The sequence below is a fragment of the Meriones unguiculatus genome, chromosome 17, assembly GCF_030254825.1.
Source record: "Meriones unguiculatus strain TT.TT164.6M chromosome 17, Bangor_MerUng_6.1, whole genome shotgun sequence".
Lineage (NCBI taxonomy): Eukaryota > Metazoa > Chordata > Mammalia > Rodentia > Muridae > Meriones > Meriones unguiculatus.
Genome location: NC_083364.1, coordinates 27,162,759 through 27,187,977, shown reverse-complemented (window position 1 = coordinate 27,187,977; position 25,219 = coordinate 27,162,759). Strand labels below are relative to the sequence as shown.

The 25,219-nt window shown below is 43.3% G+C and overlaps 2 protein-coding genes across 8 annotated transcripts in view; one reads left to right on the top strand and one right to left on the bottom strand.

The window, feature by feature from the left end:
* Positions 1–1,003: 1,003 nt before the first annotated feature.
* On the bottom strand, positions 1,004–17,672 carry Dnajb11 (DnaJ heat shock protein family (Hsp40) member B11). Its single transcript, XM_021636154.2, has 10 exons — positions 17,413–17,672; positions 11,935–12,091; positions 9,251–9,348; positions 7,650–7,782; positions 4,738–4,880; positions 4,267–4,349; positions 3,998–4,055; positions 2,732–2,843; positions 2,276–2,435; positions 1,004–1,705 (listed from the first exon to the last, which is right to left on the bottom strand). The coding sequence occupies exons 1-10, from the start codon at positions 17,478–17,480 to the stop codon at positions 1,641–1,643; spliced, it is 1,077 nt and encodes a 358-aa protein (XP_021491829.1). The 5' UTR covers positions 17,481–17,672; the 3' UTR covers positions 1,004–1,640.
* Positions 17,673–17,816: 144 nt separating this feature from the next.
* Tbccd1 (TBCC domain containing 1) overlaps positions 17,817–25,219 on the top strand; it is a 40,336-nt gene continuing 32,933 nt past the window's right edge. The window contains exon 1 of one of the 7 annotated variants that reach the window (XM_021636153.2): positions 17,817–17,936. Coding sequence is in view for 2 of the 7 variants with exons in the window: in XM_060370124.1 (XP_060226107.1) it covers positions 18,614–18,759 (146 nt within the window). In the remaining 5 variants the exon portion in view is untranslated. The other 6 variants (XM_021636152.2, XM_021636149.2, XM_021636150.2 and 3 more) reach the window with 6 other exon arrangements.

The window sequence follows — 25,219 nt, the reverse complement described above, 5'->3', positions numbered from 1 at the left end:
TCAAGCTGTCTGCAGGTTGTACAGTACCAGGCTAGCAGGCAGTGCCTTTCCTGAACTGTGCCGGGTAAGCTTTTGTTGATGCAGCTGCTCTTTTGAACCATCCCTGTTGCTGAACCTCCTCACCCATTCTCCTGTTAGCAACCCCAGTAAGAACGCATGAGTTCCCCAAGCTGGACTTTTGGTGCAACTATTATTTGTGTTGGTCTCCGAGAAAAGGTCTCTTACACGACCATGTGGAAATTTCTGGCTTGGCGGGAATGGCCGTGACATCTACTACAGTCTCCTGGGCCTAGAAATCCTTTGCAACATCTTGAGTAAGTAGATAGCTATCTTCGGTATGGTGGGAGCTTGCCATCTCAGAGACCACAATGCCTTTGGAGGGCACTTACTCCTTGTGCAAAAATCCCGAGCTTTGGAGCCTGGCATTAGGATCTTTCTAGCATTCCCACCTTGATTGTCACTGCAGTTTAGCGTGGGGTCATGGAACTTTGACATAAATCTTTCCAATACACTTAAAATGTGAAAATACCCACTGACCTGAATATGTGTTTACAAATAAGTAAAAAGCATACTGAACCCCGTGCATGTGGCATATGATGTGCTGAAAGCCAGCAGGATCCACGTCTGTGTCTCTGTGATGTGTTAGATTTCTGTCAGGTCTCAAATAGCACTGGCTGCTGCACAGCTAAGGGCAGTGAGACTGAACTACACCGCTGGTTCAAAAGCAGCTTCCCACACACTGCCACAGCAGCTGCTCAATTGCACTGAACTACTGATTAGCTGTGGCAAGAAGTCCTACATACTGGAGACACAAAGAGGACTCAAAAGTCAAGTGTGCTCAAGCTAAGCTGGCATCTGAATCTGATGCCACTGGGAGAAAAAGCCACTTGCAATTCTACTTCTAATATTTATTCTCTAGAGCCGGCCATCTTAGCTTCTAACTCGTAAGTTTCAGGACATAAGGCCATTTGGGAGAGATACGCAAGAAGTACTTTCTAAACAGTAAAATACCCATATCAGATTTTATTATCACCAAAGAAAGCGAGAAAATATGTTCTTTCAAAGACAATGAGGTCTCTGTGTAACTTTAATTCATGTAGCTCAGCCTCTAATCTATTCGGTTTCTTCTAGCTGGTTGCTATTAGACACCATGTGTGTTTAGTGGAGCCTGGATGCAGGACTCTCATTCCTCTGCATGCTGTGTGTCCATCTTGCTTGATGGGAAGACTACCCATCCACTCACAGGAAAAAGAAACAGGAGTCAAGAAAAAAAAAAATAACAAGATGTATTTAAAAACAGACTTCTCCAGTTGGCATTTTGAAATAGCTAACAATTGTCTCTAACCCTCATCTGGTTTCCTCTGCTCTGGCGTCCTCTGAGACTTTCCTCCTTGAACCTCGGGCAGCACCAGACATTAAATCCCCAGAGGGAGAGGTATTAGTTAACCTTCTGCTGGTCATTCTTGTCTGAACGCTTATTCTAAGCGTTCTCAAGCCTCTTATTCATGTCATGACGATCGTCAGGGAAAAAAAGATTAATTCAAACTTGCATATTGAAAATAATGAAACACACACAGAAAAACCCCTGCAGATAATAAATACCGCTGATCCACCTCTGTCCAAGTCCGATCTCTTCACTCTTAATAACCCTGCAGCCCATTGTATACCTTCTGCATTGGTCCTTGCTTGAGCAGCTGCTTGACACCTGTAGAAAGAGCGAGTACATAACTACATTAACAAAAATGTGACTTCCCTAGAGTTTTCAACTTCACCTGTGGATGTCGCAAAGCAAACACAGGTGTGGTCACTTGTTTCTTCCTCTCAAGCCCCACCCCCAACCATTTCCCCAAGCCCCAGGAAAAGGGAACAGGGAACAAAACAAGGGAACAAAAATCAGTTCAGCTAATCTTTCATTCTTCCCTTCTTGCCCTTTTGTCAGTTTTCACCCTGTTTACACGGTTTCTTATTATGTTATACACTTACACCATAAGCCGTTTACAATTGGCAGAGAGATGTTCACCCCCGAGCCTCCAATTCCCCCACTGTACATCTCATCTTCCCTTTTGGTTTGGTCTATCCTCCTCACTTAAGTGACTCTGTTTTGCGTCCTTATTTCTCCCTAAGTTTCAGAGCCCAGCTCATACACTGACAGCAGGATTTCTTATTGCCTTTACTGAGGAAGGCCGACATCTACATCTCATGCCTCCAAAGGACTGTGCTACTCTGCTTTCAGATAGTCATCCCACACACAAATGTGCGCACACACACACCATACCTTCTTTTGCTTCCTCTGTCAGTTGTTCTTTTGGAAAGTCTACATCAAAAGTGATTATCAAAGAGCCCTTGATGTTATTGTTGTCAAAATTAGGAAGGCCTTCCCCTTTCTTCCACAGTTTGGCTCCTGGCCTGGTAATCTTATCCCGGGAAATGTGTACCTGGAAAGCAAAAAGGACCAGGGTGGAGCAGGTCTGGCACACCTTAAGTCTATTACGCAACTTCTAATGAGCACTGGGGACAAAGCTAGTGTCACAGCTCAGCAGAGAAGAAAGGATGAAGGGCAAGAAGAACCCTCAAGCTGACAGACATAGACAGACTTAAAAAATGCAGCAGCTGCTACTGGAGGTTCAGCAGCAGAGAGAGGAGAGACTGGGAGAGGGCCAGAACGGAGCTTCTGGTTCCGATGTCCAAGTGGCTGAGATGACCACAAAGCTGGAAAGTCTGTCGTGTTTACCTTGTGACCATCCAAGTGAGTTATGTCCATGTCAAAGCCAACCAGAGCCTCCACCAGTGAGATTGTCACATTTGTGTACAGATCATCCCCTCTCCTCTCAAATATCCGGTGCCTGAAACAGACGAAGGTAAAACATATCAGTTTAAAGTGCTAGAAAAGTCTTGGAAAACCATGAACACCATTCTCAAAGAGTAAGTATTTGACTTGCCTTTGCACATTGCTTTATCTGAGATTATAGAGCTGTGTATGGCTTACTGAATGCTACTCCTAAGAAGTTAACAAGTTAGCAGAAGTATATAAACGTAAGGAGAAACATCCATCATTAGGTTATAGACAAGAAAGACAATGCTTGGTTGGGTTTTCTGTGCTTTCCCAAGTCACAGAGAAGGAGAGGAAAGGGGCAGGTGAGAACAAGTTCAAAGCTAGCCTGGGCTACAGAGTGACAGCCTATCTCTCATCTCTCCAACCCACCTTACCAAAGGTGCTAGGTTTACTGAGGGAACAGCAACTCTTCTAGTTTCTCAGGGAAGCTGTGAGGGAGACAAGGTATGCAAGAAAAGATCACCCCACACAGACTGCAGAGAGGGGGGAATCTAGTACAGTCCATTGGGAATAATATTTTTAATCAAGTCTTAAACACAGATTTATCACTGCTTTCCAACTGGCTAGTAAGAGAAAAGAAATAATAATAAGAAGGCCCAAGTCCTGGGCAAAATCAGTGTGGCAACATGCCACACTGGAGAGAAGCCTGTAGGAGAAGCTGGATATCATGTGACTGAGAGGCCTTTTTATAAAAAACAACCGCAGCACTTTTTGATTCCTACTGTAGACTGCCTCTCACAGCTCTTTTCATTTCTCATTTGCTTGTTTTGAGGCAAGATATCATGCATCCCAGGCTGGACGATCTTGAACTCCTTCCCGATCTGCCTGTCTCTACCACCTGAAAGGCACTACGGGGCATGTGCCACCCTGCCTGACTTCCACAATGCAGGGTCCGAACCCAGGGCTTTGTGTGTGCTAGACGAGCCCTGGACCAAGGCCCAGTTCTCTTTTCCTTCCAGCTTCTCTTGAATCTTTAAGTCCTAGGTACGTAACTGGGCTCAAGGGCAGACCTGAACTATTTCCAGTGTTGTTGCAGGGTTGGAGACAACGACTTATGGTACTGTAGGCATAGACAGAAGAAGCAGCATAGATGCTTTAACTCCACCTTCACCCAAGCGACAAGCTGGGCTGAGAGGGCACGTGCCGGCCCCAGCTGACACTCACTTGACAACTTTGATCCGGAACCGTAAGTCTCCAGGCTCCCCGTCCACGTGAGGCTCACCTGGTCAGAGCAGTCCAAAGAAGACTGGGAGTTACACAAGCTGAACAACGATTTGCGTGGCACTCGAGTAATCTTTACCTCCCCGGCCTCAGGCAATGCCTCTGTCAAGTCTGCCCAGGGAAGGCAAGGTCTCCACCCCCCCACATACTGTGTAGCCATTTAGTTATGGGATAGGGCAGAATGAGTTCTGATAATAAACACAGTATCTCACCTTCTCCAATGAAGGGGTATTCCATGCCATCTCTCACTCCAGGTTCTATTTCTACTTCTAGTGTTCGTTCTTCATTCACTAGTCTGAGACAAAGGGAATTAAAAAAAGAAAACAGTAATGAAACCCCAGATATAATCAGCTTTACCACCGTGCTCCCTGAGTCTTTTCTTGGATAGCCACATTGTGCTGTCTGCCAAAGCTACCTGGGCCTGTTCAGAGCTTCCAGATGCCAACACTCAGAGCAGAGGGACCCTGCATCACAAAGACATCAAGGTCTGTTCTCACGGTCAGAGCTGGAGGGAAACGTCTGTCTCATGTAGCCCATAAATGAAAGGCGCTGCCTAGCAAATTAGAGACGTGCACTGCTCTTTCCTTTGGTGAAATGTGGGGAGGAGGAGGGAGCCAGCCAGGTACAGACAATCAGAGCATTCAAGTGTTTCTCAAGAGACACACAGAGGGCCTCCCACTTACTTGACATTGGGGCACTCGTCACACACCACCTCCTGGGTCATCTGGAAGCGCCCTGGCCCCAGCTGTGTGGTTCGCATCTCCTGCCGACAGTTGCATTTCCGTTTGCCAGGAGCCTGCCTGGCTACAGGCTTGTTTCTAACTACCTAAGAACACAAAACACAGTCTTTAGTTTCCTCAGGGAGCAGTGTTCTGCACGCATGTCTTCTCTGCAAGGCATTCCTCACAGAAACCGAAAGCTCATAGAATCTGGAAGTGCAAATACACCCCCACACAAGAATGACGAGAACATATACTCGTATGACTCTAATCTCAACCACAGCCTGTAGGCGTAGAGAGGGGGAAAAAGAAGAGGCTCCAAAACAAGGTATTAGTACCAACATTTCCAAGATACACTAAGGGCTGCTGGATTAAAGCAGTTCACAGGATTACAATGCTATTAAGAAGTGTGATTTGTGTAAGGCATGCTCCCCCACCCCACAAAAACAAAACAACACAACACAACCAGTCATGATGGTCAATAGCTGCTGTGTGGTTACCACCCAGCAGTGTTCTCTGAGCACTCTCCCCAAACCACCTCTTTGTGTTTTAGGCAACCCAGTCCAAGGCTCATCACCAGTGCTGTCACCATTCGGACACTGACATATAAGGAGAGGCGACAACCACTTCTATGTAGGTAATTGTTTTCAAACATCCAATCCCGCTTAGTACATGAAATTCATATTCATACACAAATATTTGTACAGTCATGTCCTCAGCTACATAGTGAGCTTGTGGTCAGCCTGGGCTATGTGATACTTCATCCCAAGAGAAAAACCAAAAGAAACATATTTTGGGCCTGGAGAGACAGTTGAGTGGTTAAGAGTACATTTTGCTCTTGTAGAGAATTTCCAGTTCAATTTCCAGTATCTACATCTGGTGCCTTGAATGCCTGTACTCTTGCACACACACACACCCACACAGACATACACAAAATTAAACATAAACTAAACCTAAAAAAAAAAAAAAAAAAACCTAACCCACATTCTTCTACTGGCATAAGCTCCTGGCATTGTGCTCATGTAGAAGTGACACAAACGTCTGGAGAACATTCAGACAGGCACACATCCATCTAACCACAGCTCTATGTGTAGCTCCCATCCTTCTCATGCACAGCTGAGGAAACAGCAGCACATACGGTTAAGTAAAATGGCAGGGTTTGAAGGAATGTGGTCTAGCTGCAAAGTCCATTCCAAACATTAAAGAAAGACAACCTCAGGTTAAAGATTGATGCCTTTCACTCAAGAACATAGAACAGCTTTCTCATTTTAGAGAAAATTTTTAAAATGTAAGACTCAAAAATTAAAGCTTAGATTTTTGCACATCAAAATGAAGACTTGCATGAACTAAAATGAACCTTAAGTATCATGTAAAGACAAGTTGTACTATAAATGAATAGATGTATTTATGCTGGGGGTTGGTCAGGTGATATGTATTCAAATGCTGCTTTCAGTGCCTTGAGATCTGGTTACCGTCTTGCCATGGGCATTATTAATGCTGAACTATCTCCTGTACCCAGGTGATGAGAAGGAATGGTCCTCAATTATCCCTGATTGGCTGATTAAAAGGCCTATACCTGGGAAGGGCAGAATGTGGTAGGTATGGCTAAGATCCTCAGGCTTTGGAGACAGAAGGATCTTAAGAAGGAGACAGGAGGAAGAAGGCAGGAAGCCATGATGGTTAGGTGGAGAGAAGCAGCTGGCCTGCATAGATGGAGGAAGTGATCTATTTATGGAATTATGGATGGGTGATAGTCTGGACTGGGGTTAGGAGGTAAAAGTAGTTTAGAGGGTTAACATCTGCCCTTCCCCAGGTAGGATAAGGCTATTCTAAAATCTATCAGGTGTCTCTGTTGCCATAACCATTATAGGGCTAACAATAACATTATTAATTGGCCTGATACCTTTTATTTTCTGCTACATACCTGTATGAAGGCTAACAAAAACTTAGCAAAAATGAAGCAGGCTTACAAATCAACAAGAGAAAGACCAAGAAAGCAGAGTACATGGCCAAGGAGTATTTCACAGAGGAAACATACAGGGCCAATGGAAGAGATGCTCACCCTAGCTGGTAAGTAAGATGCACAAACCAAGACCACAATGAGAGAGCTTCCTATCCCCACTCTGATAATTCCAAATATCAGCGAGGGAGCAGGGAGTATCCCATATGGGTAGAGTACCTGCCTAGCATGTATGAAGCCCCACAGCTGGGGATGGGGGAGCAAATATGAGCAGCCCTAAGAACTGCCAGGGCATGTTAAGTGCTGGCTTGGACAATTTCAAAGATAAGATGGCATGTTCATGTAAAGTATGAAAACATGTGACATAATCCAGCAATTCTATTCTTACACTTACCATGTAAGAGACATCCTTGTTCATGTTTTTTTAAGTAGAATATGTCCATGTGTAGGACTCTTTGGGAGTTAAAAAAAACCCAACCCTACTGATGGTCACAATGAGATTTTATCAGCAGACTGACAGCTGTAAGCAACAAGGATGACTCAGAGGGACAAAAGTCTGCCTCAAAAAATGATACGCAGCCATCTTTACAAATTTATAGACAATGAAAAAGCATTGTTTAGGTTCATGTATGTGTAATAATCCAGAATAGCAACGATGAAAATTATGCCTGCAGTGAAACAGAATGGGATACAGAAGCGGCTGAGGCAGGCGAAGGCATGGTACTGTTTCACTGAGTCCCTGGGCTAGAGAGTGAGTAGTCTGTGACTATTATGAACTAAGGGTTCTGATTAATTCATTGTGTGTCAGTTACTCCTTCTTGCCCTCTAGATGACAAGAAGTACACTAAAAATCTCTGTTCTGTGGTCAAAAGTGCAAGTTCTGTAGTCAGTAGGAATTAGCGTACTGTCAACTTACTTCCACAAAATTTCCAGCGTACACTTCCTCCAAAGTGACTTCCAGGTCTACGATGATATCACTTCCTCTTGGAATATTTCTGTCCTGCTGGCGAGGGGTTCCTCCAAACATGAAGCCAAAATCTCCAAAGAAGCTGTAAATATATGCAAATTCATCAGGAGAAAGAACTTCATCCTACATCCCACAATGATTTATTTTCTTCACATTGATAAAATATTGTTCCTATCAGCACACTATATAAAACAGACATGCTTAATATACTGGAGTTGGATATCATAGAAATTTTAATATACATAGCCCACTACAAAAAATATTTACTCTTTAATACAGTACATTCCATACATAGCAGCCACACAAGAATGTCAATGGATTCAATGTTGGACTCAATCAATGAAATAATCCATTCCAATACTGAGGAAAATCAAAATGACATATTGAAAAAGGGTATAATATGGGGCTGAAGAGATGGCTCAGTGTTTAAGAGAATTGATGGCTCTTCCAGAGGACCCGGGTTCAATTTCCAGCAACAAAATGGCAGCTCACAACTGTCTGTAACTCCAAGATCTGACACCCTCACACAGACACACATGCAAAATACCAATGCACATAAAATAAAAATAAATAAATTTGAACTTTCTGGCTAATTTAAGGAATTTCTTTTTTTTGTTTTGTTTTTCAACACAGGGTTTCTTTGTGTAGCCCTGGCTGCCCTGGAACTTGCTTTGTAGACCGGGCAGACTTCGAACTCACAGAGCTCTGTCTGCCTCGCCTGGGATTATGGGTGTGCACACTACGCCTGGCCTAATTAAGGAAACTCTTTAATGGTAACCCTGAACATTTTGAACACATTGAATATGTGCTCTTTGTACAGGAGCTACCACTCTGTACAAAAACCTTGGGCATATGCCTAAAGTTGAAAAGCAAAGCATCAGGACAGTTCCAGTCTTTTAGGGAAATTAAGTCCTGCCTGGACAAAGTCAAAAGTAGTGTTTGAAGGTAACAAAAGAACTCCTGTGAGGTGGATAAAAATAGTGTTTTTCAGTTATACTGGTGCTAATTTTAACCCCTGGTGCACGTACTCCTAAACCTTCAGCTGAAGAGAGGCCAGAGCAGGGAAGGAAGCTTCTCCTTCTGACAGTTCCAGCATCATTTCAATGGTCGGGGGGAGGGGTATTTCCCTGCCGGCTCAACAGACTTGAGAGGAGGCTCTACATCTTTGAGAATCTGGAGAAATGAATGTGCAAGGCTTACAAGTGCAGACGCAAGCATTTTCCTGTTTATAATTACAGAGCGGAACTCTACATTAGATCTAGTACAAGACATTATGATGTATGGTGATTCATGTGTCGACAAGAAGGGGTTCAAAGTGAGAAGTAGTTATTACATTCCAGCTATCCTAAATTCCCAGAAAGCCAAGTATGACACGTGATCAAGAGACCCCATGAATTCCTTATCTGGTGGTGACTGTGATAGCCAATCCTCTCTTGTCCACAGGATAAAATAGAGACAACTCTTCCCTCTGCTTCCAGGAATAATTTATTTTAGTGCCAAAGTGGCCCAATCTCAGAATGCAATACTTTGCAAATGGGCAAATTACTTACTGTGAAAAAATGTCCCCATGGGAGCTCTGATGACCATCTTTCAAGCCTTCTTCACCGTAAGTATCATACTGTTTCCGCTTTTCACTATCCGACAGAACCTGGGGATAAATGCCAGTGGGGAAAATGTCATAGGTAACAGTCAGTTGAAGTACATTCACGTTTATAGCTGTTTTCCACTCTGACCGTAAATTCCTAAAGCTTTCCAGAGAAGGATATCTTCTATTTGTTTTGGATTTTTTGGAGATAAGTTCTTGCTCTGTGGTTCAAGCTGGCTTAGATGCCAAATGTAGCCCAGGCTGGCCTCAAACTCATGTTCTTGCATTTTAGCAGACCGAATTCTTTGGTACGCTGCCTATTGCACACTGCCCAATCATGTGTTTAATTTCACGCTATCAAATCTGATTTAGTACCTCAAAAACTGTATTGAAGCAGTGGGACTGTGAAGGTCAAGAACGCACCAGGAAAGAGGGGAGATGGACCACTAAAGTTTTTTTCAGGCAACTTAATTCCAGGGCTTATTCTATAAGCTCTGTGCTGTATATACTATGTTACTAAACTGTGAACTAGAATATCACCATGACAGGTCATCATTGGTGACTGATGCGCTAAATGAGTAGCCTTAAAAACAGTTCCCTCTACCCTACCCCTGCAACACACACTATACATCAGAAGACTAGAGTGCCAAGAGAGCAGGACTGTGGGCCCTGACGTAAAATCCATAGCTATATTTTCATGCGTTGCTATGTGTATAAATCCATTTGTAGAAGTTTGCAATATCTTGAGTTCAAACTGTTGAGAAAGTGTTATCGAATGCTACACTATGAACATTGCGTAGAGTCAATTTCTTTCACTGAAAGAACTTTGCTTAATGCTTGTATGATCTAAAATACATAAGAGAAAATTGGTTTCTAAGCATGTAAAAATTTACCTTCAAAGCATAAGAAGAAAAAAAAATGTGTATAGGGGCTTAATAAAAACTAAGTATAAAAATATATATATGACATTCCCACAATGAGGGTGGGACTGGGAGGAGAAAAGGGGGGACTACTGCTAGGATTTAAAAGTGAATAAATTGTAATAAGTAATAGTAATAATAATAATAATTAAAGAAATTTCCACAATGAAATACACTACTTTGCATGTTAATTTTAAAAAGGGCTGGAAAGATGACTCAGCAGCTAATAGCATTTGTTGTTCTTGTGGGGGACCTGGATCTGGTTCCCATAACCACATGTTGGCTCACAAACATCCACAATTCCAGTTCTAGGGGATTCGATGCCCTCTACTGATTTCCATGGGCAATAGGTATGCACAAAGTGTTATTTACAGACAAGCAAGCAAAACATTGACCCACATAAAAAACAAAAACAAACAAACCCCAACTTATTAATTTATGAAATAAAACAAAACAGAATGGGAGCTGAATACATAGCTTAGCAGTTAAGAGCATACCCTGCTCTTGCAGGGGACCCAAGTTTGATTCCTGGCATCCACGCTGGGTGGCTCAGAAACACCTATAACCATACATCTGGAGGCTTCTGATGCCTCTGGCCTCTGTGGGCACCTTCTGTACATGCATATGAGTCACAGGTGCTTTCCGCCATACTCAGCCTACTTTAAGGAGGAGTAGGGTTAGGGGCAGGTAGTTGATCAGTCAACTAACGTGCAGACTCTCAACTAACTAAAATGCTAACATAATCAATCTTACCTCAATATAGGAAAAAAAAAAGTGTTTTTTTTTTTTTTTTCCTAAAGAGTCTTTGTACTATATTAATGTTCTGATTTGTGCACGTTCATTTACCTGGGAGAAATGTAATGAGGCTTGAATGATACAAAGAAAAGAGAAAATCTGCCACAATGCCACAAAGGTAGTTAGGGTCAAATAATCTTCAGTTTCACAAGTGAGACAGGTATAGCCTTCCCAGGTCATGGATAAAGAACAGTGCAGATTCACTAACAAGAGCAACACACGAAGCTAGGAATGGTAAGTCAGTGGCTAGCCTAGCCTGCATAGAGTTCCAGAGTAGCTAGAGCTACATAATGAGATCTTGTCTCAACAAAACAAAACAAAAACAACAAAACAACAACAAAACCCCGCACATGTGCACTGTAATGCACTGGGGAATGTAAATCTAGCTTTCTCAGAAAGTACTGGGTTCCTAGCAAGTAATGATAATATTCACAGGAAACAGTACAAAATATGGAATCTGTATCTCACAAAAAAAATAAAATGTTGTGTCATTGTAGGGGTCACCAACCCACTCAGATTTACACATGGTTCCAGGTTAAGACTTTCTGTCGGAGGGGCCGGCAAGGTACGTCAGCCATTAAGAACTCTTTGCTGCTCTTGTGGAGGACCTGAGTTTGGTTTCTAGCGCCCACATTAGGCAGCTCACGATCACCTGTAACTCCAGGTCCAAGAGATCTGACACCTCCTCTACCATCTGTGGGCACCCACATATACCTCACTTACATACACACAAACATATACATATAAATAAAAACAAATCTTTATAAAGGCAGGAGATGGGCTCTATGGATAACGACTGTACAACCTGGGCACACATATATTTTCACTTTTATGTACCATCTGGTCTCAAACAGAAATGACCTGAGGGGGGTCCCTCGGAGTCTGGTCTTTTCCAAATCCATAGGTTTGGTTTCTATTTTTGTTTTCTACCCACCTCATAAGCAGCACCTAGATCCTGGAATTTCTCCTGTGCTTGGGGGTCGTCAGGATTCCGGTCAGGGTGAAGCTGCAGGGCCAGTTTCCGGTAGGCCTTTTTAATATCCTTTATGGAGGCACTGCGCGGCACCCCCAAGATCTTATAGAAATCTCGCCTGAGAAACAGATGGAGAGGAAAGATTCCATTACAGAGTTCTGTACTGCAGGTTTTACTTACTTTTTTTATTCTTTGCACGTATGTAATGGCCTTTGGTCATTTTCCCCCGACTTCTTCACCCTCTCTCACCCTGATCCCTTCCTTCTTCCCGATAAGGCCCCCTTTCTGCTTTCCTATGCTCTGTTTGGGACCCACTGGATTTAATTAGGGAGACCTGCATGAGTGCGGGCAGGCAGATGCTTACCAGAGCCTGACAACTCAACAGTGGCTACGTCCCTAAAGAAAAATGACCATCCCTCACCCAGCAACTATTAGCTGTCAACAGCTCTTCTCTCAGGGAGGGAGGGATGAACCAGGCTTTTGTTTTGTTTTTAACTCATATATTTGTCTGAGTCATCTCTCTGGCTCCTTATTACATTAAAAAATGGAGATGTGTGTGCACCACGTGCAGCTGCTTGTAGAGGGCCGCAGGGAACCTTGGCAGTTGTGAGCTGCCTGGTGTGGGTGCTGGGAACTGACTGCAGGTCCTCTGCAAGAGCAGCAAGTGCTCTTAACGGCACAGTTATCTCTCATTTTAGAAATATATTATTACATTTTTGCAAGTGGAAAGTATTTTTTCTCCCTTTACAGTTAGCTCTACTATTATAAGCATGTAAGTAGAAATATGAAGGTATATGTGACATGGGATACATACATTAAAAAAAAACTAAAAAGGGATATGCCAGAATTTATAGTCTCAGGTACTGAAATAATCATAACGAGAGACTATGATCTGGAGGCAATTCAAAAATATTCAAAGCACTGGTGCCATTTTTCTTTTAGAATTACCTTCACTATAGAAACTATTCTTGTGCGTTATGGCTCCATGTTACTTCCAGCTAATAACCAACAAGAGAGAATTAGCTCTCTCTTTACTCCCTACACTGGCTCCAAATAATTTTTAAAAAATACTTTAATTTTAATTATGAGCAGATGTGTGTGTTCCCGTGTGAGTGTGCAGGTACTCTTGGAGTCAAGAAAAGCTGGATCCTTGGATCTGCAGTTACAGGTGGCTGTGGACCACCATGTGGGTGCTGGGGTCCTCTGCAAGAGCAGCAAGCACCCTTACCTGCTGAGCCATTTTTCCAAACCCACCTCAGTGACTTTTGACTGTTTCTAAAGGGCCAATAATTTCAAAAGATAGTTATCTTTATTCACCAAGATTATGCCACATAAATGTCCTAAACAGTAGCACTTTTGGAACATTAAAGATGGACTGGCTTAAGGAGTTAAAATAAGGGTTAAGCAAAGCCCAAATAACCCTGAAGGAAGAATGGCACTCATCTGGATATAAGGATTATGGTGTATTTTGCTGAGAGAAAATACATTTCATAATTCACTGCCGGTAACTAGATTTGTTAAGATCAAGTCTTTATGATCGACAGCTTCTGAAGTCCACAAGCAGGAGCCTCCACATCCTGGTAGCTGAGAATATGCATATGATATAAACGGGGACATAAAACAGAGAACACTGCCAGGCACTATGCTAGAATCAGCCATAAACGGGTTCTTAGCAAGAAGTGTTAATGGAAAGCTAGAGTGAGACTATAAAAGACATTCCAGGCAGGAGCCATAACCAGCTCATTGAAGAGGCCAGTAAACGGCAGCCCCTGAGTGAGGTGACCACACAAGAATGCTCACAACACCTGCTCTTATTGCCAGACTTGTAGCTACTAGAATTTATTCTGAAAACATTATCTCAATAAAGGGGCTAGGAAAGTCACATAATAGACACTGACATAGTACGAATGGTAATTTAAAAATGCATGGGGAAAATGAACTGGGAACCAAGACTTAAGACAGAATATTAAAAAAAAAAAAATGTGTTTTAGTTTGACCTATGCCTGCCTCAGATTTATGAAGTCCTGAATTCATGATGGCACATGACTACTATCCACTCATGAGGCCACAGTTTTGTTTTTTAATAACCTCCTAGTCATAGTTTTTGAAAAGTAATTTAGTTATTTTAATAATTCTGTTAACGTTTTGAGTTGTTTGTTTTTTTTTTGTTTTTTTTTTTTCAGAGAAGGGCTCATGTAGCCAAGATTGGCCTTTAACTCACCATGTACTTAAAGTTAGTCTTGAACCCCTGATCCTCCTACCTTTACCTCTCAAATGCTGAGTTTATAGGCATATGAAACCATGCATAGCCCAACTATATAATTTTTGTTTGCTTGTTTTGTTTTTCAAGACAGGGTTTCTCTGTAGCCCTGCCTGTCCTGGAAGTCACTCTGTAGATCAGGCTGGCCTGAAACTCAGAGATCCACCTGCCTCTGCTTCCCAAATGCTGGGATTAGAGGCATGTCATGTATCAACAGGCCCAGCTTAACTATATCATTTAACACTTGTCACCTACAAGAAGTCCCTACCTCATCTGTGGAGTCTTGGTATCTCATGAAAAAGGAAGCAGCCATTTAATAATGAAAAGGCTAACTAAATAGAGAGTGAGGCTTAATTAGGTAACATTCTCAGGACTATGCTTCCGGAGAGTGGTGGTAGGTCAAACTAAACTAAGGATGCTTAAAAAAAAAAAACAAAAAAACAACAAACAAACAAACAAAAAACTACGGAAAGCCACTACTTTGTAAGCTAATCCATAAAAAACAGAGCCTCCACCCCCACCCCAATGACCTTAAAGTGCTAATTACTCTTACAGAGGAGCTGAGTTCGGTCTTCCATACCCACGGTGAGGGATTTACAGCCACCTGTAACTCAGCTCCAGAAGTTCAACATACTGTCCTTGCTTCCGTGGATATCTGCACTCACATGTTCATGCCCACACACAGACACACATCTATACATGAACTTAAAAATAAGATCTTAGAGACAGATGGATATACAGACACAGGGAGACAGAGGATTCTGCACGTAGGTACCCTGCATGAGTGGTCAATGCTTCTCTTAGAATACACGGATTATGAAGTGGAAGTCTCAGTGCCTCCCTATGAGTTAAAAGTCGGGGAGGCCCCCAAAACAACGGAAGGCATTGCAATCACTGTTGGGTGCTCACCATAACTAGATGGAAGACCTTATTGCTGATGACACTCACTTTGGTCACAGGACATAGAGAAATCAGGCTGGAGATGCTATGAAAACTTCCTCCCTCGTGGCCAGCTTTCGCAGCGCTGTGAAAGTGTTTACGCAAGCTGCTTGAGAAAAGTCACTAACACTGATTAGCCAGGCAAGATGTACTCACCTCTGGTACAATAGTGGCATAAAGACTATGGGGTTAACCTACTGTTTTCTGATGGGATTTGAGGCCTGCTCCACAGGAGGGAATTCAGACCTGGTACTATAAAGCTGCCTGAAAGCCCATGGCTACGGTGATCTGGGGGAGTGAGGAACATGTTACTGCTGTTTTGTTAAACAGACATGCTGTCAAACAGCTCTGTACATATTTAGGTTGTACCCATAGATTCATGCCACTCTCAACTTTGGTCAGAGGAGCCTCTTTCTACAGGGTCAGTGGCCAATGCATCAACATAATTATTCAAAATGTGGAGAAAAAGCAAGTGACTGTTGAGTGATCGGTCTTAAATGAACAAGTACTTCCACCTTCCACCCCTCTCCCCAAATCCCCAAGGTTCAGGGAAAGGAGGAACAGAAAGAACATAAAAGGAGAGGATGGGGGGAGCCTTGTAAAATTCTATCTTCTGAAAATGGCACTCGTGAGTTCACTCAAGTCACAGTTACCTGAACAAGACCTTCACATGAGCAAGCCAATACAGCTGGTCACTGTCCCAGCAGGCAGCACTAGCTGGAATCAGAGGATTACATGCAGGTAGGAGGGAACATATTGAGACATGCCCAGGGGAAGAGTGTGTGTCTGTGTGTGCGTGCGTGAAACTGTTAGAGAATAAATAAAATATTTAAGAGGGAAAAGGTTAAATGACAGCTCAGAAAAATACAAGATAAAAATGGCTGATAAGAGTTCAATGTCAACCTGATAGTCCCCAGAGGCTACTTTACAAGTAACTTATGTTTAAAGCTATAGTATTAAAAATATTAGTATCTGCCAGGTAAGGTCACTCACGGCTGCAATCCTAGCACTTGGGAAGTGGAGGCTTAAGGGTCATAAAGGAGTTCAGGGTCACCCTTGCCTACACATTGAGTTGGAGAACAGCATACCTCACTCAACTCCCAACTCCAAAATTTTATGTTGATGTTTTTAAATACCTTGGGTACTCATGGCTTAATCAAACTAAGGAAAAAAAAAAACAATTAAGCATATGTAAGAAATGTTAACTTTTAAGAAATTAAAACATTTCACAAGGAAAGAGTGACATTTAAGAATACATGCAAACAGCAAAACAAAACAAAACAAAACAAAACAAAAAACCATAAAGAAAACAACTTTAAAAGCTATGCTAGGTAGTACCTTTCCCATTGTGGACAACCTATAAACTGTCAGAATCTGATAACTACTAGTTTGAGCTGTGTTTTTACTTTTGTGGTTACTTATTTATTTGAGATAGCTTGGAACTCACTCTGTAGCTGAAAATGACCTTGAATTCCGATCCACCTGTTCCCCCCCCCCCCCCCCCCAAAGCTGGGATTCAGGATGCAGGCACATCCGCTATACCATACCCTGAATCATCGGAACTAAGTCTCTAAGTCTGCTCTTTCTTCCCGAAGGGAGGAACAATGTTATCCTCGGTTTCAGAAGACTCATACAGTTCCTTTAAAGTTGTATGATTCGTAAGAGTAGCATAGGCTAGGATCCCTCCCAGTTTTTATTGACTGTTAGTGAACTGCTTCTCCCACTCATAGCATCCAGCTCAAGAAGGAACCACGGAGAGACAGTGAGGCTAGCTCAAGAAGTTGGGAAGCAGGAGGGCTCTCTAAAGGGTCCTGTTGCTCTCTCAAGCCCACTTTCTTCAGTCTGAGCTTGGCTTCCTTACCTGCTCTACTCATCTGACTTGGCATCATGGCCCACACACTTTAGGGTCAGCTTGTCGTGGGCTGGGTAAGCCACCGTCCTACTCCGGAACTCGGCAGACAGACCAAAGAGCCCAATCCCCGCTTGGCACTCATCTCCATCAGAAGCCCCATTCCCCAGACGTCCGGATCCCCACTCCTGCTCACAGGAGCCCCAAACGCGTATCGGGCACTGCAACCAACTCCTGCTCTTCCGGGGAAATCTGGCCCCGCACGGCCAGCCTGGCCCACGCTACTCGTCGGTCCCTCGGCCCGGCAGTGCCCCCTCCTCGATGCCACCCGCGTCCTCCTCAGCAAAGGCCGCCCCTCCGACCCCGTGCCGTGCGGGAGCCCGTTCCTCACCCGGCGATCACAGCCCCGATGAGATACAGCAGCAACAGGCAGAAGGTGCTCAGGTTCTGGGGGGCCATGGTGTCCCCTTGTCCAGCACTCTCAGCCTCCCGTGCCGCTGAGTCGGCTGACCAGCCCTTCCGGCCCAGAGAGGCCGCCTCACGCCCGGGTCTCCTACCCGGCCGCGGAGACAGCTAGCGCGCCCCCTCCTCAGCTGCCACTTTCCGGGAGCCCCAGAGCCGGCGAGCAGCCAGGCGTGGGCCAATCGCCGGCGGGGACATCACACGCGGCCGCCACTCCGCAGCCAATCAGCGCGGTACACTTCACCTCCGAGGCGGCGCGGGGAGCCAATCATATAGCGGAACTGCGGCCGCGGCTGCCGGCCAATGGCAAGAGCAAACGTCATAGCTCCGCGCCTCCCGGAAGCTCCTGCGAATAGGAGAAAATTAGAGGCGGCCAAGGGCGCGCTGCGAGAAAACCCGAATATCCACCAATCACGAGGCTCCTTCCCTGTTCTCACCAATTGCTGGCGAGAGGTATTAACTTGGTTACCCGTCTGGAAACTGTACGTCGTGAGCTCAGGGGACGCGCGCGCTCGCCGAGGCGCAGCTCCAGGAGGTGTCACACAGTACGTGGGGCGTCTTGTCTAGGGACACGATCTCACACTACAGACTTATCGCAAATGGTCTCGATTTCGTAGAGAATAGGCCTGGTACCCTATAGGGAAGCCGTCGTGGAGACCGACTTACGTTCAGAAACGGCTTTCAGCCTTTCGTAGCGGTGAGACAGCCCCATTCCCACCCCGCTTCCGAACCTGTTTTTGACACAACTAAGGCAAAGCGTTCACTGGCAGCGTTGGGGATGAGTTGAAACATTTTCTGTAAGTTTCCTGGCGGTGTTGTTGCATACAGTAAGCGTGCAATGAATAAAAGCCATTATTATTGTTAGGCGTAGAGCGTTCTGTTCTCCCGTCTTGTTTACCGCAGAAAAGCTAGTTTAGGGAAGCCTCTACGCTTAGTTTTCCTTCCTTCATCCTGTCCGGACCTTCACCAATGAACTGTATCTTGAATATGTCCACTTACAGCTTTATCTCGGCATCTCTTGCCCTAGTCACAGTTATCTTGTGCTTGCAAAGGTCTCCCAACTTATCTTCCTGCCTCCAGAACTTTATATCTCGATACGACACTTTAAAACACTTCCCTCCATCCCATGAATGTGTGCGCGCGCCAGCTCACTAGGGACCTGGAGAACACAGACCCGGGAGCCCAAGGTCCCGTCTCTGTCTCCTGAGCGCCGGCATTTCAGGCCACTGTTGCAGTTGCTATGGGTGGATTTCAAGGCCTTCTGCTTGTACAGCAAGTAAGTGGCAAGCTTTACTACCGAATTGTCTCCCGAGTGCCCTCATGATTTAAAAAAAAAAAAAAAGTCAAATCATGTCACTGTCTTGCGTAAGGGCTTCTAATGGCTTTCCGTTGCACTCAAAGTTAATGTTAACTTGCAAAACAGTGTAAGTTAACGATCTGTATCCTCACCTATTAAATATCTTAGGGTGTTCCAGAATAATCAGCTGCCTCCTTTAAAAACTTTTCATTGTGTGTATTCATTTTATATGGTACTTTCTTGCATAAACAAAGTATACAAGTGTATAATACACATAGAGCATATTCTCCTTCTTACCTTTCTTTTTTATTTTCCTCTGACCTGTTATTCCCTTTGTTTCCCTAGACAGTTTTGCTTCTACTTTCATGCCATATATGCATATGTGATTTTAAGTGCCTGTAAAACAATTTTAGGAACCACAAATGAGAGAAAACTTTCATTTCTTCCTCTGAGAATGGTTTAATTTCCTTAGGATGATTATCTCCAGTTGTATACATTTCCCTGTAGACAATATAACTACATTCTTTATGGTGAGGCGGGGACCATTGTGTACATAAGCCATGCTTTCCTTATTTTGTTGTTGAACTCCTAGGTTAGTTCTATAACTTAGCTATTCTGAATAGTGCTAATACAAACATTGATGTTTTGCCAAAATCCTTTTTGCTTGGGGGCTGATCCGTTGTAGATGTTGAGAAGACTGGATTTGGATGCTTTATAGATATCTGGTAGGTCTATTTGATCTAGGATGTTGTCTAATTCCGGTGTTTATTTCTTGTCAGGGTAGCCTGTGTCTTAATGAGAATGGGGTATTGAAGTCACCCACTATTGTGCTGGAGCTAATTTGTGTTTGTGTATCTGTTTCATATAATTGGGTGCACCTGGGTTTGGGGAATATTTGGCATAATAATGTCTTCTTGATTGATTGGTTCCCTTAATCGATATGAAGTGACCTTATCTTTTCTGAATAGATATGGTTTGAAGTATATTTTTGTCAGATACTAGATTAGCAACATCCATTTGTTTCCTAGGTTCATTTTCTTGGAATACTTTTTTCCATTCTTTAGTACTAACCCAAGGTGGTTAGTACTGTCCTTGATGGTGAGATGAATTTTTTGGAGGCAACAACAAAGGTAGATCTCTCTCTCTCTCTCTCTCTCTCTCTCTCTCTCTCTCTCTCTCTCTCTCTCTCCTCTCTCCCCAGTCTGCTAGCCCATGTCGTTAAATTGGGGAATCAAGACAATTAAGATTCAACTACCAACGGAAAGTATGTATTATTTCCATCATTTTGTTGATTTGCAGTGTTAGTGGTTTTCTGTTTTTGCTTGCTTAGTTTCTGTTCCATGGGGGCTATTCTTTCCTTTGGCCTGTGGGTGTGTTTATCTTTCTCTCCATTGTGAAGGCTGCCTTCACATATCCTCTGTAGAACTAGCCTATTGGTCATGAATTCCACTAGCCTGTTTTTATCATGGAAAGGCCTCCTTTCTCCTTCAGTTATGACAGATAGGTTGGGTATGACAGTGTGGGCCAGCAGTTGTCTTTTAAAGCTTAAAATATAGGATTCCAAGCCTTGACCCATGTGTTTGGAGTACTAGGTACAGTACCCAAACTGCCCTGAGAGTAAATGTCTGTACAAACAATCACTATCAAGGTTTATGTTCGCTATAAAAATACAGGAATAGTCAGAAAAACGAAAAGCCAATCATCCCTTGAGTTCCAGTTATTCTGGATGCAAAGGGACACTGATGGTACTGAGATAGTCATGAGTACTAAGCTACTTCACTGAGTTATATTTACTGTGCATATGAATGGAAAGAAAAACAGCATAGTAAGATGAGTGTGTGTGAACTTTACCTGGGGTCTTTGCACCTCTCCAAAGAAACAGTTCTACCTAAGGATGACTTTTAACTAAAATTACTTACAGAAGCGTGGGCAATTCTGCAACTGCAACACAGAAGAGAAGTTTCTCTTACCAGCTCTTAATTGCCTGAAGATCCTCTGGGAGGCACAGAGCCTGGTAAGCCCCTGACTAGCAACTGTTAACTCCCAGTTCATCCTCAGAGGGGCAGCCTCCTGAGCCCCTGCTCCATAAAAAAACGCAAGTGGGCAAGTCTCTTAGAGATAATAATGGGCTGTGCAGATCTCCTGCAGTTAATCACAGCTCTTCAGAGTTCAGGAGCTCAGTGGCTGCTTCATGCTTGGAAGACAGCATTCCGTGACATGTGGCCCTTTCCTCCTTTATGAGTCTTCTCCCTCTTCTGTGTTGGAGCCTTATGTGGATGAGTAAGTGATATGGATGATATACCACCGATGATACAGATATTGGTGGTAGAGATGACCCCTGAGCATTCAGCAGTCACACTTTTCTACTTTGGCCATTTTTGTTTCTATAGAAGCTTCAGAAATACACTTCATGGTCCAGAGATGACAGCAGCAATGATCTTAGCATAAACATAAGCAGGTCAAAGGCAATTTGACTAGCACATCATGTTAATTTAGCAAACCCACAGGAGTAGCTTCCCACTAGCCCCAGCCACAGGCTTTTGACTGAGTTTAAGTCCTGGTTTTACAGTACCAGCCATGAATTTCTTAGGTTTCTTTCTGTGGACCAGGCCTTAAGTCTAATTGAAAAGAAATTGGTACCAGACGGCATGTTGATAGGTTAAACGGCTGGTGAAAATTCTCAGCTTAACAGTACCTTTCAACACTATGAAAACTAGCTAACAACAAGGAAGCTTCCAACTTAATCCCAGCTTGATCTCTTCATGTCCTGCAACCAAAGTGTGCGATGTCTTTAGAAACAGGGTCTTTTCATCTAGTTCTGTGGGCATCCAAAAGCAATGCTAATAGCTTGTATTTTTGGGGGGTCGCTCAGGGATTCCTTGGCCAAGAAGTCTTAATGAGGTAATCTGTCCCCTGGTTTTAGATTCTCATTAATATCCCTATTAACATCCCTATCTGGGAGTATCTTTTTCCATCAAAACAGGCCACTTAAGTCAAACTCTTTGTTGTTGTTGTTATGTTGGTTTTTTTTTTTTTTTTTTTTTTTTGAGATAGGTTTTCTCTGTGTAGCTGTGGCTGTCCTGGATCTCGTTCTATAGATAAGGCTGGCCTTGAACTCATAGAGAGATCTGCCTACCTCTGCCTCCCAAGTGCTGGGATCAAAGGCATGTGCCACCACCGCCCAGCTTTAGCCAAACTCTATAACTATCGCTTCAACACAGGCAGAGGCTTGTTGGAGACTTTTCTCACTTACTTACATGTCTTCTGTATCTTTACCCAACTGTAAAGTTTCTAAGAATTTTACAGCTGTATCTGGCTGGCATTCTATATAAACTGATTTATTATCCTCTTCTAGATGTGTTTATGTCTTTAGGTTCTTTTTAAAGTTGATACAACATTCAGGGAAGCCAAGGAATAACTCAATGCTGGAACCTGGAGGCAGGAACTGAATCAGAGACCAGGGAGGAGTGTAGCTTACTGGCTTGTTCTGATACAACCTGTCCAGGGTGGCATTGCCCATAGTGAGCTAGACCCTCACACATCAATTATCAATCAAGAAAATGCACCCACAGGTCAGTCTGACGGAGGCAATTCCTCAGTTGAGATTCCATCTTCCCAGATATGTGTAGGTTTGTGTTATGTTGCCTAAAACCAATCAGCACTCCCAGCTTGGCCCTTTGTCTACTTTTTCTTGTTCCTTCTTGATTGTTTAGCACTTTACAACCTTGATTTACATGCTAGTCTAAATAATTCAGATGTGTTAGAGCCTCTCTTACCTTGTAAAGATTATATCTTATTGTGAACACAGTCCTCTGGTCCAGTGAACTGGACATTGTATTATGTTGTGATTAAAAACAAAACAAAACAGAACAGAACTCTGACAAAAAGCCACTTAGGGGAGAAAGGGTTTATTTTGAACTAAAGTTCCAGAAGGATAGAGTCCGTTGTGATAGGGAAGACATGACAACAGGCAGAGAAAGCATGGCTGATCATCTGCATTCAAAAAGTAGATGGAGAACAGCAAGTGGAACCAGCCTATAAAACCCTAAGGTCTGCCCCTTGTGATTTATTTTCTCCAGCAAGGCTCCATAACTTTCCTGAAGGTTCTGTAACTTTCCTAGACACTCCACTAGCTAAGGACCAAGTATTCAAACCCATGAGGCTATGTTGCCATTCATATTCCCATCACAACACTTGTCCCTTGGGCTCCATAGGTTCATGGCTCATGCTGCAAAACACATTTAAGTTCACCATTCAAAGCTCTTGTAGTCTGTTTTATAACACCAACACTGCTCAAAAGTCCAGAGTTTCTTCTGAGACTCATGACAATCTTTGAACATATACCGAACAATACAAAAAACAAAAACAAAAAAACAGATTATATACTTCCAGCATACAATGGGACTGAGTAGACGTTCCTATGCCAAAAGGGAGAAAAGGTGATTAAAGATCAGACCAAAGCATTACTAAAATCCAGAAGAGAAAATAACAAATCTTTTAGTGTCATTTCTGGTACTTGGGACTTCAGCTACAAGGCCTAACTCTGCCCTTCCAGCTTTGCTGCTTGCAAAGTGGATCCTTGGGCTGGTTCCACTCTGTATTTAGTCCTCCTTGGAAGATGTACGATGATGATGGCATCTCAGACATCTTGGGGTCTCCATCACAACCCAGGCTTTACCTTCACAGCTTTACACAATGGCGTCTCAGGATTCCGTAGACTCTCAACCTGCCACATACACACATTACTGGGCCTCAGATGCTCTCTGAAACTTTGAAGGAAAAAAAAAATACATGATCTCCACAGTCTTTTATCTTTCATGCATCCAAAATCAGTATGACGTGGGTGATACTGCCTATTTCTTTCAGGATGGCACCTGAGCCCCTTGGACCACCACTGTAACAACTTGGGTATGCTGCAGCTGGTGAAAACTTACCTAGGTATTTGATAGCTTTGCAGTGGAGACCAGAGGCCTCTCTTTTCCTGGGTTGGGATCTTACTTGAGGGTTTGCCTTCAGGCCTCCATCCTTTCCTTTTGTTCTATGAAGAGCAAGATGCTTCTCTTTGATGGTGTTAATCCCTTAGCAATTACTGCCTCTTTTCTAGGACATGCTTTGGAGACCGGTGTAAAGCTTCTTATTGCTTTTTTCCTTCTGTCCAAACAGACACACATTTCTTTCCATTTCTTTCTGCCCCACTGCTCTTCTACTGTAGATCTGCATCAGAGTAATCAGTAATAGCCATGCAACTGGCTCAGCATTAGGCTGTCTTGGAACTTTAGTCTATTATTTTAGAGTCAGGCTTACTCAAATTTGTAGGAAAGGAGCAGAATGCAGCCAGATTCTGTGTCAAAACATCACACTAACGGCCCCTAGTCTAGGTCCTAATAGGGTCCTTGTTCCTCTAATGAGCATCATGTAGGCTACACTGCTTTGCTCTTTTAGCATTGCTGTTCTCTGTCCTCCACTAGAATGACCTATTACATTTTGCTTCCAGAATTCAATGCTTTTCCAGAGTAGAGTTCCAAAACCACAACATTTCACAAAACAAAAACCCAAAGACCATGTGGTCAAGTTTACCACAGCAAAGACTCCACTTCTTGATACCATTTCCTATACTAGTTTCTTTTCTGTTATTGTGATTTAAAAAATATCCTGGCCAAAAACAAAACCAAACAAATAGTTAAGAGGAGAAAGGGCTTATTTTAGCTCACAGTTTTAAAGAAATAGTCTGTCATGGTGGGGAAGGCAGTAGGAGCAGAAAGGTAGCAGACCATGTTGTATCTACACTCAGGAAGCAGTAGAGACAAACAGTAGGGGACACACATACACATACACATACACAATTTAAAAAGTTATTCCCAATTCATACAGTTCAGTGACAGAATATTCCCTGATTATCATAGTTTCTTGTATTGGACCATTAGTAAAGCCTCCATCTGCATACCGTATTATGAATTTTCCTCTATATTAAAGGCTAGGTCTGATTGTTAGGTATCTTCTATCACTGCTGCCTCATCCTCAGTGTTCACTTACTATGGGTTCCAAATTTTGGGATCCCATGAGGGGCAATGTGAGGACTAAGTGAAGTTGTTACCAGGGAACCAGGTATCACTGTGAGAGGCCTGACCATCCTTCTTGTTGGTGGAACGTGGATTTGGGGACTTTGGATCAGGAAAGCATTGAATGTGTTAAGGGGGAGGGGCTAACGGGCTGTTACTAATAGGAATATGAAGACAAGATTTGAACTGTGCAGCCCAGCTCAAGAAATTTCAGAGGGAAAGAATATTAGAAGTGGCCTAGATACCATTCTTGTGATATTTTGGCAAAGAATGTGTCTGCTTTTTGCTCTTGTCCAGAAAAATTTGCCTGAGCCTAAATCAAAGAGTTTTAGAGGAATGGCATTAGCAGAGGCGATTTCAAGACAGCCTAGTATTGACTC